Here is a 13,429-nt window from a genome sequence, read left to right as displayed (position 1 = left end):
GCCAAACCTCTAATATAACAGGCAGTCAGCTCTTGTATTTAATGTTTGGCCCAAATTTAATTTATAATGATATTTTGCTCAATTACAGTTGTTCATACCAAAAACTGAATGCACGAATCATGAATATATTAGCATAGAAAAATCATCAAGACACATCCTAGACTTAGGAGGACAAATACTCTGTACAAACCTGGAACAAAAAGAGTATTGGATGGACATGACAGGAAGCAGGTCTCTATTCCTCCTGTCTTACTACACACTAGCTGAGCATTGGGAGCAGGCTTGGCATTTGGGAGACATTTAACCATCTCTGAGGAGAAAAAAAAAAAAAAAAAAAATCAAACACTGTACAACCCAGAACCTCACACATCCACTTGTTTACAACAGTGCAGAAAGGTAGAAGTGGCAACAAAGCAAAATCACAGGTCCAGGCATTTCTGAAATAAGCGCATAACAGAGAGAAGTATGTGGGTCTTGTGCTTGGACGTAGAAATGAAACTCCTTCACATTTTTAGACCTAAACACTGGATCCAATCTTTTCTTCCAATCCTCCATTTTGGGACTCCAGATCTGTTCTGTGAAATGCAGGTGTGTCTAATTATGAGCATGATGCTGCATGCACAGTGTGATCACAGAAGTGACAGGTCCAGAAGTCCTGTCCCCCCTTTTTGGAGGCATAGCTCTGTAGTTCAGCAGGCCCACTACAACAACATAAATGGGAGTCACCCTCACAAAGGTCTATATATTCATATGACCAGTAAAAGCATTTTCTGTTTCTCACTCCAGCTCTCACAGACTTACATCTCAGTTCTATGCTTAAACTTCTAAAAGTAGAAAACTTCCCAGCCAAGCTGGGGTGAGGCAGCACATGCTGGGACTGGGGGGTATATGGCCCCACCAGTCCTTTCAGCCACTGCTGAAACACCCTGAGCTACGCTAGGAAGGACACTGTGACATGCACATAAATGTCAGCTACTTCTCATCAACACCCACCACACAACGCACATTGCTGCTCATACAATGGAAATGTCCAGCTTCTTCTCACGGCTTCATGGCAGGTTGAAGACAGAATATCCTGTAGGTCTTACTCACACTGCTCTCTTTATCTGGGCGAAGGACAGTTTTTATTTTAGCCGAATCTACATACAATTGTTGAGCTGTTGGACCAGTCTCCATGCTTCCCCCTGAAGATGACTGATAATTATAATACTGCATCTATTTTAATTCAACATCTTCTTGGACTCAGATATTTAAATACACCTTTTTCCCTATAAATGATCAGATGCATTCTCAGCTACAGCCAGTAGGTGCCATGTCTATCTGCACCTCAGATAAAGGCAGCCTCACTGCTTGCTTCTTTCCTCCAGTCATTTCCTCCAGAACTCTGCACTGAGGCTGACTGAGGTGCTGGCCACTTCTTCAAGCAGATGCTTCATGCTGCATGAGCTGGCTGAATCTAAGGCAGGTGTCTGCAGAACAGTTCTTGTTTCAGCCCCATAAAAACATTTGTTCAGGTACACATGCTTTTCCTCTGGCTGTTATTTGGTACTTCCTCCAATCATGCTCACCTTGCAAGTTGGACTTGGCTGCTTCCTGTTTAGCTCCTGACTGGCCTTGCAGCTGCACCTGCTATTTTTCCTACCCCTCATCTCACCACTGAACCACAGCAAGGTATGTGTGGCTCAGAGCTGGGGATCAGAGCTGTAGCATCTGAATCCTATAGGATGCAGTCAGACTGATTTGGGTTGGCCAGGGCTTGGGAAAAGACAAGTAAAGCTGGGATGAAAAAGGCCAATTCAAATGTGGTAGCTGACATAAGCCTTGCCTGGTTTGGCCTGAGTGCAGAGGAAGGGTTCCAGCAGCTGCCACCTGGGTTGTGTGCCTGGCCTCACCACTGCTTAAATACAAATAAATGCAAGTCCCTTAAACACACCTGATGTTCACATCTGAAATATGAATATGAAATATCATCCTCCACTTACCTCCCTCCTAAGGCCTTTTTTGTTGCTTTGGTGACATTTATAAAGAAATTATTTCTTTGTACTGAATAGACAATACATGTGCGAAGTGTCATTGCTGAGCACAAAAGAATTTTGTTACTGCAAATGTAGAATGCAGCAGGGAGATGACACTCATTTTAAGCCTCATTAAAGTCATCAAATAAAACAGTGTGTATTTATGGAGAAAGATACTCTATTTTGTGTCTCTAACTGAGTATTACAAATAATGAAGAGAAATTTACAATTAGGAAAATATTTTCAATGTTATTATGGGAACAGCATTCTTAATAGAGGGAGAGTGTAACATAAAACTTCTGTGGTCTAACTGTATACCAGACTTCAGAAAACATTAGTCCCTGCTATTAGTTTACAACCCCCTTTCCAGAGGACTAACCAATACTTTGCAAGGGAGATGCAGTAGATAGCTTAAAACCAAACCAAATCGAAACCAAGCAAAACCAAAGAGTTAACCATTTTTTATTCCTATTGTACTTAGTTTGCTATGTAACAGTGAAGGTAATATATCTGAAGGTGAGGAAGATGAAGTTCTTAATGGTGCTTAAGAAAGAAAGTCAGTGGCAAAGGCTGAAAGCCAACTCAAGCCCTTCCAGTTATAAAGTGCTTTCCATAGTGCTGTATCCATGTAAGTGGAAAAAATGCCACAATCACCTGATCACGTAAGAGGCTGGTGCAGTGCCCTCTACTCCAGAATAAAGTGCTTTCCCTTGGTCTATCAGGAGATTCCCTTAAGTAAGGCCCTTCCCTTATTTTTGTGTCTTGCTCAGTTAGGTATTAGACATCAGTTCCAAATGTATCCACAGTAAGTTATTCATGGTTTAAAAAAAAAAAAGTAACAACTTTGATTTGCCTAGGAAAGACCTAAGGTATATAATTCCCACTAAAAATATGAAAATAGAATTATAATCTCATAGAAAATATTTCTAACAGGTATAGCCATGGCCAAGATTTGCCATGTATCAAATTGTGCTTCCAGAATTAAAAATAATCTATTTATAAGATAAACAAGAACAATGATTAGAACAGATATTTGGATTTGCCACAGAGTAAGTGGCATTAGCAGTACGTGCCATCATTTCAGTAGTCTTGGGATTTGTACTTATTGCAATTAATACTTCTTATACAGTTACTGTCAGTACTTTATAATAAGCAGGATAGCTTTGGAAAGAACTTGAAACATCGGGGTATGGTGCTGTGAATATAGATGTTAGCTTGAATTAATATTAACTTTAATTTCTCCTATTTTTAAACAGTTAAATATTTTGGGTATTCTAAATGATTCTTAAAAAGTTGAGTTACATTTAAGGTCACAGAGTTGGATGTCAAAGGACAAAAAAGAAAAGGACAAAATTATAAGATGGGTAAACTAATAATGTAGGAAGACCTAGATTTTTGGGCACAGAATCATAAATTCAAAAAAAACCCAACACTTAAAATACAGCATATTTCCGATTCTACAGCCAATCTACAGCAATCCTCATACAAAGCCCCAGGCTTCTCCACTCTCCTGGAGCAATAAAGCATCACTGCAGTCACCTCTGAGTCAGTAACTTACTTACCAACGCAGTCTTTTTTATTCCAGTGCAGTTTCTTTCCAGGTGGACAGACACACTCATAGCTCCCCATTGTATTCAGACATCCATAGTCACAGCTGCCATTGCTGATGCTGCATTCATCAATATCTGAAAATGTAATTAAAACTGAGAACAATATTAATAATATGCGCCCAGTATCCCTGTATATACTGTACACTGGAATGTTATGTACATAACAATATCTGTACCTACTATGTCTTCTACATTTACACCTATATAAATGTGTGCAATACAGTCAATAGTCTTGTCAAACAATTTAGTGCACACTGCACATATTTGTCCTCAGACACACACATAACTCCTATTCCTATAAGGATTTACGCATCTGATACAATTTACTTGTCAGGACTAGTTACACTGAAATTCTTGGAAGTACTGACAGGATACAAAACATACTTGAAAGTCTGCAGCATCTGGACAATAACTATTCCATTATATGAAAAATGTAAAAGGTATAAACATCTGTGAGATTCACTCACTTTTACGTATCAGGGAGGTAAATTTTCCATAGTCATTCACAGAGTTTGCTTTTAGAAATTATTCAGGTGAAGGAAAGGATAATATTTGATAGGAACCTAGAAGCTGAAAGGTAGTTGTTTATTCAGTCTTCTACTCCTCAAACAAAAAAATGAAAGCTGAAAGTTTCCAAGAAGGCAACCAGCTACCAGATACATATCACTGATATTTCATATAGAATCTTTGAACTTTAGATACATTAGAAAAGTATTTGGTCAATATGAAGTATAACCTTTTTAGTCTATACAGTCAGAATTTATATGTGCCAGCATGTCTGATCTCTCTTCTCCTCTTCCCCCCCCAACAGAAGGGATGTTTATTCATCAAGCTCACCAGGAGTTGCGCTGCCATGTCCTTATCCCTGGATCACACTCAGGTGCATCTTGAGCAGTAGATGGCAGAGACCAAAATGATGATACGATACCAGCAAACCATCATCAGTTTGCTACTCCAGACTCTTTAGTTTACTAAAAAAGCCATAATCTAAAAGTCCTCGTTATGGACCATAGCCTTGTTTTAGGCACTGTGCTAACCTCAACAACATGTGGTTTCTGCCCTTTAAACATACCTACCCATCTGCTTGCTAAAACAGTAGTATTACTTCAGTAGACTTCTACAAGGCACATAGATTGTGCCATGCCATTTAATGTATGCTTAAGTGAGCTGGAATGACAACAGTCAACATGAAATATGCTGAATTGCTCAAACTCTACCTCAATGATAGGCCTCAAAATTTAACTGTCAAAGAAAAATTGTCACTGAACATGTTTCTAAGGGAGGTCTGGACACAACAGTTGACAAGCTGAGTGTCTACCTGCCTTTCCAAATCACACCCAAGCCCAAACTTGAACTCCAACTGCTGTGTACCTCGCTGTGTAAATCCACACACCCTGCCAATTCCCTCCAGGTCCCAGGTTTGGAGTCTAGTAACCCAGCCAGAGCGTGAGGTACAGGTAGGAAGTGGGGCCAACAGTGGGGCCAACAGTGGGGTCAAGCACACACCTAGGTCCTGCACCAATTAACACATGCAGGCCCAGCCCTATTAGCCACATCTTCCTCTGGAATCTGTGGAAGAATGGCTGCTCAGTAAACAGTTCACAAAGCAAACAAGTAAACTGATGAGCAAAACTCAGTTTCCAAACCTCCACAGTGTGTCAGCCCGTACAAAGTATAGCCTTTATGGCAGAGACATTCAAAGCTTCCAGGGTAGTTGATGCAGGTGTGATCACAGGTCCTTTCAAAGGAACACTCGTCTATATCTGAATACACAGAAAAAACATTGAGAAGTTAGAATTCATTTGAACTGAATAGCTGCAATTTCACATCCAGCTGCAACATCTTGTTCCTGATAAGCTAGCAGATCTCTTCCCAGGTAAAATCTGAATAAAACACCAGTTTCATTCCTCTAGTGCTTAATGAAGGAAGGACTTGCAGGTACACAGAGCAAGGTAATAAAAGACAAAACATCAAAACTGTATTATAGATATTCACCATTAGGTGGCAACATTTAACTTCCGATCATATTTTCCCAGAAGGACTATTCAAGGTTCTTTGGGGTTGTTGGTGGTGTTAGTGGCACAACGGAAAAAAAGCTTTGAGTTGAATCTCATTCCCTCTTTTCATTTCCTGCATAACCACCAAGTTGAAGTTTTCACTCAAAATGGAATAGCATGAGTTTAAGACTTGCACAAGAGCAAATGAGAAGAATGCCCTAATACAGACAGCTGCTATGGTCTGTAGTTTGACCTCAGCTACAAGAAACAGCACTTGACCAATGTGGGTGCTCAGCTCTTCTGTTGCTGAGGGAAAGCAGAGGAGCAGCTACCACCTCACAGGCACCCGTTCTTGTTAGTAGTCTACATGGGTGAGAAGAAGCCCCTGCCAATCCCTCCAGTGAATATTACTAACTTCACCAAGCAGTTGACCACTGCTCCGACATCTTACCCACCAGGACAAGAACTTGCTGACTACTGAACAGTTACCATTCCTCTCACATCTTACTCACCAGGACAGGGAGCTGCTCAGACTTCTGCTCTGCCTACATAAGACTACAAGGGGCACTACTTGCACAGCTACAAGGGGCATAAGCAGAATATTACCTGAGAATAAACTATGGTTAGGAACAGATGGGCTGCACCTAAGAGGGAATCAGTCAGACAGTGGCGTGGACTGGAAGGGACCCTAAAGACCACCTGGTTCCAACCCCCCTGCCATGGGCAGGGATACCTCCCACTTTGACCAGGTTGCTCAAAGCCCCATCCTCCAAAACACATCCTCCAAAGTGCACATTGTATCTAATTCAAGAGAATCTGACCTCTTCCCCTTTAAAAAGTAAGGCATTTCTAATTATTGGTGCTCACTAATGTGAAACCCTTATTTACATAGTCTCTTCCATCCAGCAGCCCAGGAAGAAAGCAATTAACAGCACATTACTTCAAAGACAGTACAAAGGTTTTGCTGAGCAGGACAATATAAAGGTTTATTTGACAGCAGTCATCACAGAAGGACTTGCTGAAAGCCACTACATTAAAGGTACTTTAAATATCAATGTGTGCAATATAACAACACTGACTGAATTTTATCCTCAAACAATTGGTTTTCATAAATCCTTTTAAATGATCAAATTTTCTGTTAGAGGGACAGATAAATTTATACAATGGCATCATTTGAGAGATGTAACTTCGGAAAAAAACAAAAACAAAAACAAAAAAAACCAACAAAAATACATTCCTCCCATGTTTCGGAGGCAAGAAGGAAAGGAATAGTGTTTCCTTAATAGCTTGCACACTTTTTAGAGTTGCTCATAAACATAACCTGAGCAACACCATTACTATATATAAACTCAGACTTTCACATTGTGCATGTTTAGAAAGGCACGTGTGCTTGAAAAAATGTGGGAAATCACATATATTTTAGGGTACCCATTTCCTATATTATATTTCCAGGTGTTATTTATACAGTTTTGATCTTTAATGAAACATTCTGGATCTCATCTTGCTATTATAAATTATAAATACTTATATTACTATTATATTACTATATTACTTTTATTACTATTATGAATACTTACACTATTATAAATACTTAACTTCAAGAACTAAAAAATTAAGCTTTTATGTGTGTATACATAAAACCAAAGTATTTGTGAGAGTTTATATAAAAATTTACAACGTTGTAAACAGATATATTTTATATAAGCCACAATTCTGAGTGTTTCAAAACATGCACAGAAAGAGAATTCATGACACAGAAAGCAAGTGCTCAGACAAATGCATAATAAAATTAAATACATATAATGAACAAAAAATCTGTGCTATCTGGTTTTATGTATGTGTATCAACCACTTGTTATGATTAAGTACAAAAAAAAAAGACAATTGAGATTTTCTATTTTTTGCACCTATTCATTTTTAATGCATTTTCCTATATATTTTGAAATATCACTATTTGAGTTGGGAAAGTAATTTCTTTTTAAGGTTTTCTTTATGGTCTTGGAAATATGAAGCTTTTGAATATACAAAGATGTATGTAAACTATTTCAATTTTCTCTAAAAAAAATACGCAATGCAAAATCATTTGGGAATGAACACTGCAGTTACAGTTTTAAAGTTTTTTTAATGCTTAAGAAGCCACATCATACATCATGGTTTCATTCATGTGCAACCCTGTTCAGTATATGGTATTGCAGGAAATTCACAAAAGCAACTCATTTTCTGGCCTGACTTAGCATGGAAGGCTCTATTTAAAAATAATAATTTCATATTTCTCAATAGTGTTATATATGGAGTGTATATATGGAGTGTATTTGTATATGGAGTGTATATATGGAGTTATATATAGTGTTATATATGGTTGATATTAATAAAAAAGGGGGAGATGTTGGATTGTGGTCATGGGGGTCGGCAAGCCCCGTGGTTGAGATAACATTTGACTCTTAATGATGAGGCCATCGGGAACATAAAAGAATTTAGAGGGAACAAAGAAGGGTGATTCAGGAGACTCCATGCAGACTGGGGTTTCTTGTTCTCCAGCCGTTAAGACATGGAAGTTTCTGGGTGTTTGCTGTTGTTGTTATAGGCAAAGTTGTTTTGAAAAGAACTGCTGTGGAGAGAAAGATATAAGAGGGGAGCCTGCCCTCAGGTTAAAAACGAAGGCAACGCGATGTGATGAAGTTATGTCGTCAATAAAGAAGTAGAAAGAAGGAACGAAAAGGAACAGGCTAGCAGAACAGAGACCAGGACGGAAACAGGCACTTTGATTGCCTCATGAAGATAGGTTCAGCCAAACTCAGCAAACCGCTCAGAGAAGCTCGTAGAGAAAGTCGCTGGAAACAGGCACACGGGAGCTGGACAGAAGCTCAAGCTGAGAGAAGAGGACCTGCGCACACAACTGCCCCTCGCTGGTAAGCAGCTGCGCATTATGGGGAATCATACGTCCTTAGAAACAAAGACTGTCCTGGTAACCTTACAGCTTATTCTCCTTATTAACAATCAGAGTTTATGATGCTGAAATATGGAACCAAATTGAGGTCAAGGTGTGGGACTCTGCAACTAAAAACGACAAGATTGCGGTGGGATTGCTCAGCACCTGACAAGCAATCTCTGAGACCTTAAAGAGCCATGTGGGGCCACAGTCAGACACGTGTGGCTTGCCAGATAGTGAGGGAGCTGCGGGCTCCTTTACTGATCCGACTGCTACGCCATCGGCCCCTCTGCTGCCACAGCCATTGAAGGCTTTTGCTGTTACGCCCCCTGTTGACATGAACGTACCTTTTGACCCAGGCCTATTGGCCTTGAAAACAAGGTGGATATGCTTTTCTTCGATCCGGGAAGAATAGGATACCTAAGGCCCAAAGACCGAGTTGCTTGACAACTTAAAGCAAGACATATTGTTCAAAAGGAATGGAAAATGGAGACTTGTTTGTAATCAAGAAAAGGAATGGAAAATGGAGGCTGTTAAGTCATGGAACTTAAGGATTGTTTGTTACCTTTTCTGATTGTATAGGCATACTCTGGTTTAGTATGTCAAGCAATGTTCTGTATATTTAGAATGTTTGATGTTTGTGTGTGCGTGTTGGTGGAGCGTAGACTCCCCGCACACCCAGCGCTGTTTACTTGCCTTTTATACCTTTTATAAATATTCTTTTATGAATATTACTAAATTCAGATTGAGACTTCATTTATAACAATAGTGACCTTATCCTGTACTATTTTATTCAATTGATTTACGTGCTGCTTCCACACATGTTGCTTTGTCCTGTAATGCATTATGGCTTAGACCTTTACAGGTTTTTCTTCACATTAACAAGGACGTGTACCCCACCTTGCCTGTGGAAACAATAGTCTGTCTAATAAGACCAGTCATCTGCTTGCCAAGTAACAAACACTCAGGATGGACAAATGCATTTCTGTTGCATGGATTATTGTATCAAATATCAGCTACTCTTAAACTTTTATTGCTTTCACTGACTAGCAGAGATGCTGAAACAAACACTTTTATTATAATACAAAGACCACTATAAAAAGCATTTTTTAGCCATTTAAACCCCTCATCCCACCTCCTGCTGCTGTTCTCATAAATTCAACCTCTGCTGAATTCAGCCTCTTGCTTTGGCTGATTGCATGTGGAAAGCCTCTGCATACACATTTCCTTGCTCAACAACAAGCCCTTTGCTCCCCTCTGCTCCATGCCTGTTGAGGGTAGGGCTAGGCACTGCCCAAGGGACCAAGTTTTCCACAGCACCGTATCTGAAGAATCACCAGTCCCCTGAGGAATTCAGCACTGGTCATAGAAAAGGGAAAAATATGCATAACATGCTCTTCACTAAAAGAAAGCTGTGGTGTGATGCTGGATGCTGAAATCCTCTTGCACTTTTTTTTTTTTTTTTTTTTTACTTCTAATCTCCAAAACCTGTGTTCTGGGTGCTGTGATCCCCCATCTCCCAGAAACTGTAGAGTTGGCTCTCATGCCTTTGTAGTGCTCCATAATACTTCTCCATATTTCCCCTGAAAAGATGCATTTATTTCCCACTACCCTCATGATACAGGTATATCTCATAAGAGAATGAAGAAAAGGGAATTACTCCACTTTTCCACACTCACAGACCTAGGTTTCAAATTGTGCACACCACACAACTGGGAAAGAACATAGGTATCTAATCTTTGTCTTCTCTCTATAAACACAACTATGCAATCTGCTAGCGTTATCTATTGAAGAGAAACCCAAAAATACAAAAGCAGGGATGTGTCAGGTTACAGCTAAAGCACTGAAAATAAACAAATTGTCTTTTGGTTTTGTGGTCAAACTCACCACAAACATGTGCACATGCTCACACAAACAGAATTTTTTGTATTGGCTCACTCACTCTGAACTTTTTGGTTTGAGGTGCTTTATTTAAATTACATTTTTGAATCATTTTATCATGAGGAGTCAAAAAGTTTTGTTTTTGAGGAACTGCAGTGGAAAAAAACCTTGAAGTTTCTAGTCTATTTTTAGTTGAATACATGTATGGCATGAATTCAAAAATAGCCTAAGGTGTCTCAGAACCTTTCAGATTTGCTAGCACTAATCTTATTTTGCTAATCTGATATCTAGCACATTCTTTTTACTTTCACTTAGTCAATAATTCTTTATCACATTCACCACAATAATCAGCAGATGTGGTTGTGTCATTTCAGCGTATTGAGAGACATCTTCACAGTTTAACTGTTTGAGGCCTATGGGAACTATAAAGCAAAATTAATCTCTGATAGTGTGGGGCGAGTTTCCTGCCAGAGGTAGTTTTTCTGCCAGTAGCATATAAATTCTAATGTGAAGAACTTCCCAGTTCACAGCAGATGGGTCTGTGTAAGTGCCAGTTTCAGGGACCAGAACAGATGACCTCCAGAGGTCCCTTCCAATCTACTATTCTGTGATCCATGTGCACACCAGATGCCCCAGACCTCCCTAAAGGCACTCTGTTTATGGTGTCTAGTGTTGCTGACAGCTCTCCTTCCAGTCAATGTTACCATGACATTGAAGCATCATCTCAGCCTGAATGAAGTCCAGAATCACTTCTATCAATCCACATTCTCATCTCCAAGGAGTACTTGGACAGTGCAAGCACTCCTTTCTTTTTACCTAGGATAGATTCAAATTGAAGAGATTGTTCAATGGTTTAATAAAAGAGCAGGATTTTCTGTATTTTTGAGGGAAATAACTGTTGCCAATGTTGGTCAGGCGTTATAATATTTGCTGGGCTCTGTTCCTATTATTTTAAATTAGCACTTTGGATTTTCTTATTAGTTCAACTTTTTTTAAAGTTCTTGCTTTCACACATTAAACCATCTCTTAATGAACTTTCTTGTTCTTGAATATAATGTTTGTAAGGGGGTGTCAGATTCTCAGTACTGGCAAGTAAAGTCTTCCATTTTTCTCCAGAAGGAGAGCTACCACAGAGCTAGTTTCTTCAAGATTTCCTCACACAGTTATGTCTTAAAGGTGACCTGAAGGAGCAGGGAGAAAACAGCTCTTTTTCCATGCTCACTCAGTCTCTGCCCTTTCCACTGGTGCTGCCAGAAGACTCCCAGTTACAGTAGCATTAATTGTTCTGGTGGTTCGTGCGATGCAGACGCTGACTCATTTGTGGATCTAGAGTGCAGGGCACCAAGAAGCCATCACACAGTAATGATTTTTGCTAAATCTGAAGCTGAGCTGGATTCTTACCAGCAGCTCTTTAGTGAAAGGCTTCTTTCTGTACTCCATTTCCTCAAATGCAGTGCCCTATATTCTTGATTGCCATTGCTTTTTCCCTCTACAATAAATTTCAGAGAAATTAAAAGAAATCAACAATGAGAAAATTTAAGTGCAATGCACGGCATTTCAAAAAGCATTAGCATTGCAAACAAACAGCTCAATGCTAAACATTTAAAAGCAAGGCTGATAACAGTGGATCTGGATATGCTTTGAGGACTGCAAACCAATGCAGAATCCATTATGATTTCCAGTCAGAATACACACACGCAAAATTCACCTTGCACATAGTACATAGGTGATCTTGTGTTGTGGTTATAGAACTGAACAATTCAGTGCTTAGCTTGGCCAATCACATGTTAAAAATTTATTGCAAAAATATATCCCTCCTCTCCCCCTTTTTATTCACTAATGTCATTTTATTTGCTAATACTAATAACAAGTGATTAAATCGGTTAGTGCAACCTAATGGCCATCAGGACAGTTTTTCTCAGAGACATGAATTAAACAAATAGGTTGATTTATGAAACCAGGAGTCTCCTTCCAAAATACAGGCGACATGACGTTTGAATTAGAGTTTGGTCTTCTTGTCTGACATATTTTTCATGTGGTCTGAAAATAGACATGGTAAAGGAAGTCATTATTATTTGAGGGTACTATTTATACCATAGAGAACAATACAGGAGGGGCTCTGAGATGATCAATAAAATCTATGAGTGCAGACTGGATCAGTTCTGGGCACTGTAAATAAAGAACCCATCTTATATTTGATTTGCCTCTGTTTAGTGAGGCAAGACATGGAATATATGCTAGATCATGGCATATATACAGAATATATAGATTAAATTTAAATATGCTGTATTAAATAGAATAGAATGACTTTTTGCACAGAAAGGTAAAGTAAAATAAAAATAAATATCGATTTCTTCCATCAAAGTGACTCCCAACACCCTGAATGCTGATAGATGACCTCAGCCAAAAAAGGTCATAATGTCACATTAATACTTTGAGGTGCTATCATAGTCATTACTTCATATGCTCCCAATCCTTATCCCAGTTAAGTATACCTTCATTATTGTAGCAAAGACTTTGTATATATTTCAGTGCTGCTCAGGATGCCGTGAAGAATATACTCAACAAGAAATCTGTGGCTTTCTGATTCATGTGCCAGTAGCGTTCGGCCCCTTGCTGGAAGTGATGGCCCAGGTGTCCCAGTGGGACACACAAAGTAAGAGATCAGCACAGAGGAGTTGTCTCCCAGTGCAGCACCACAGCAGGAGTCATTCTCCCCGTGCAAAAGTCTGCAACACATAGCTTTCTTTCAGCCTTCTCTAACACCCTTGGTTTGCGTTTAAGCCCCAGTCAAATGCAGACTCATTGTGCAGTACCCCACTCAACTGATAATGCACACAAAACAAACCCAAGGCTAGGCAGAACATTTCTGCTTGCAGACCTCAGCTTCCAAGTCACTGGCTCCTCTGATAAACAGCGCTTCTCCTTTTTATCATTTGTTAAGCACACATACATAGAAACTCTAAAAAAACGTTAGATAATGTTTTTGAAATATACA

General features: G+C 39.3%; 1 protein-coding gene across 2 annotated transcripts in view; it reads right to left on the bottom strand.

The window, feature by feature from the left end:
- The window catches only part of SCUBE1 (signal peptide, CUB domain and EGF like domain containing 1), a 213,261-nt gene that overhangs the window by 20,704 nt on the left and 179,128 nt on the right, over positions 1 to 13,429 (bottom strand). For both annotated transcript variants that reach the window (XM_032204498.1, XM_032204508.1), the window contains 3 exons: positions 5,272 to 5,388; positions 3,578 to 3,700; positions 191 to 310 (listed from right to left, as the gene is read on the bottom strand). In XM_032204498.1, coding sequence (XP_032060389.1) covers positions 191 to 310; positions 3,578 to 3,700; positions 5,272 to 5,388 — 360 coding nt within the window. The remainder of the gene's footprint in view (positions 1 to 190; positions 311 to 3,577; positions 3,701 to 5,271; positions 5,389 to 13,429) is intronic.

Source organism: Aythya fuligula, chromosome 1, assembly GCF_009819795.1.
Source record: "Aythya fuligula isolate bAytFul2 chromosome 1, bAytFul2.pri, whole genome shotgun sequence".
NCBI classification, from domain to species: domain Eukaryota; kingdom Metazoa; phylum Chordata; class Aves; order Anseriformes; family Anatidae; genus Aythya; species Aythya fuligula.
The sequence above is the reverse complement of the archived record's forward strand: the minus strand, read 5'-3'. Positions and strand labels throughout refer to the sequence as shown.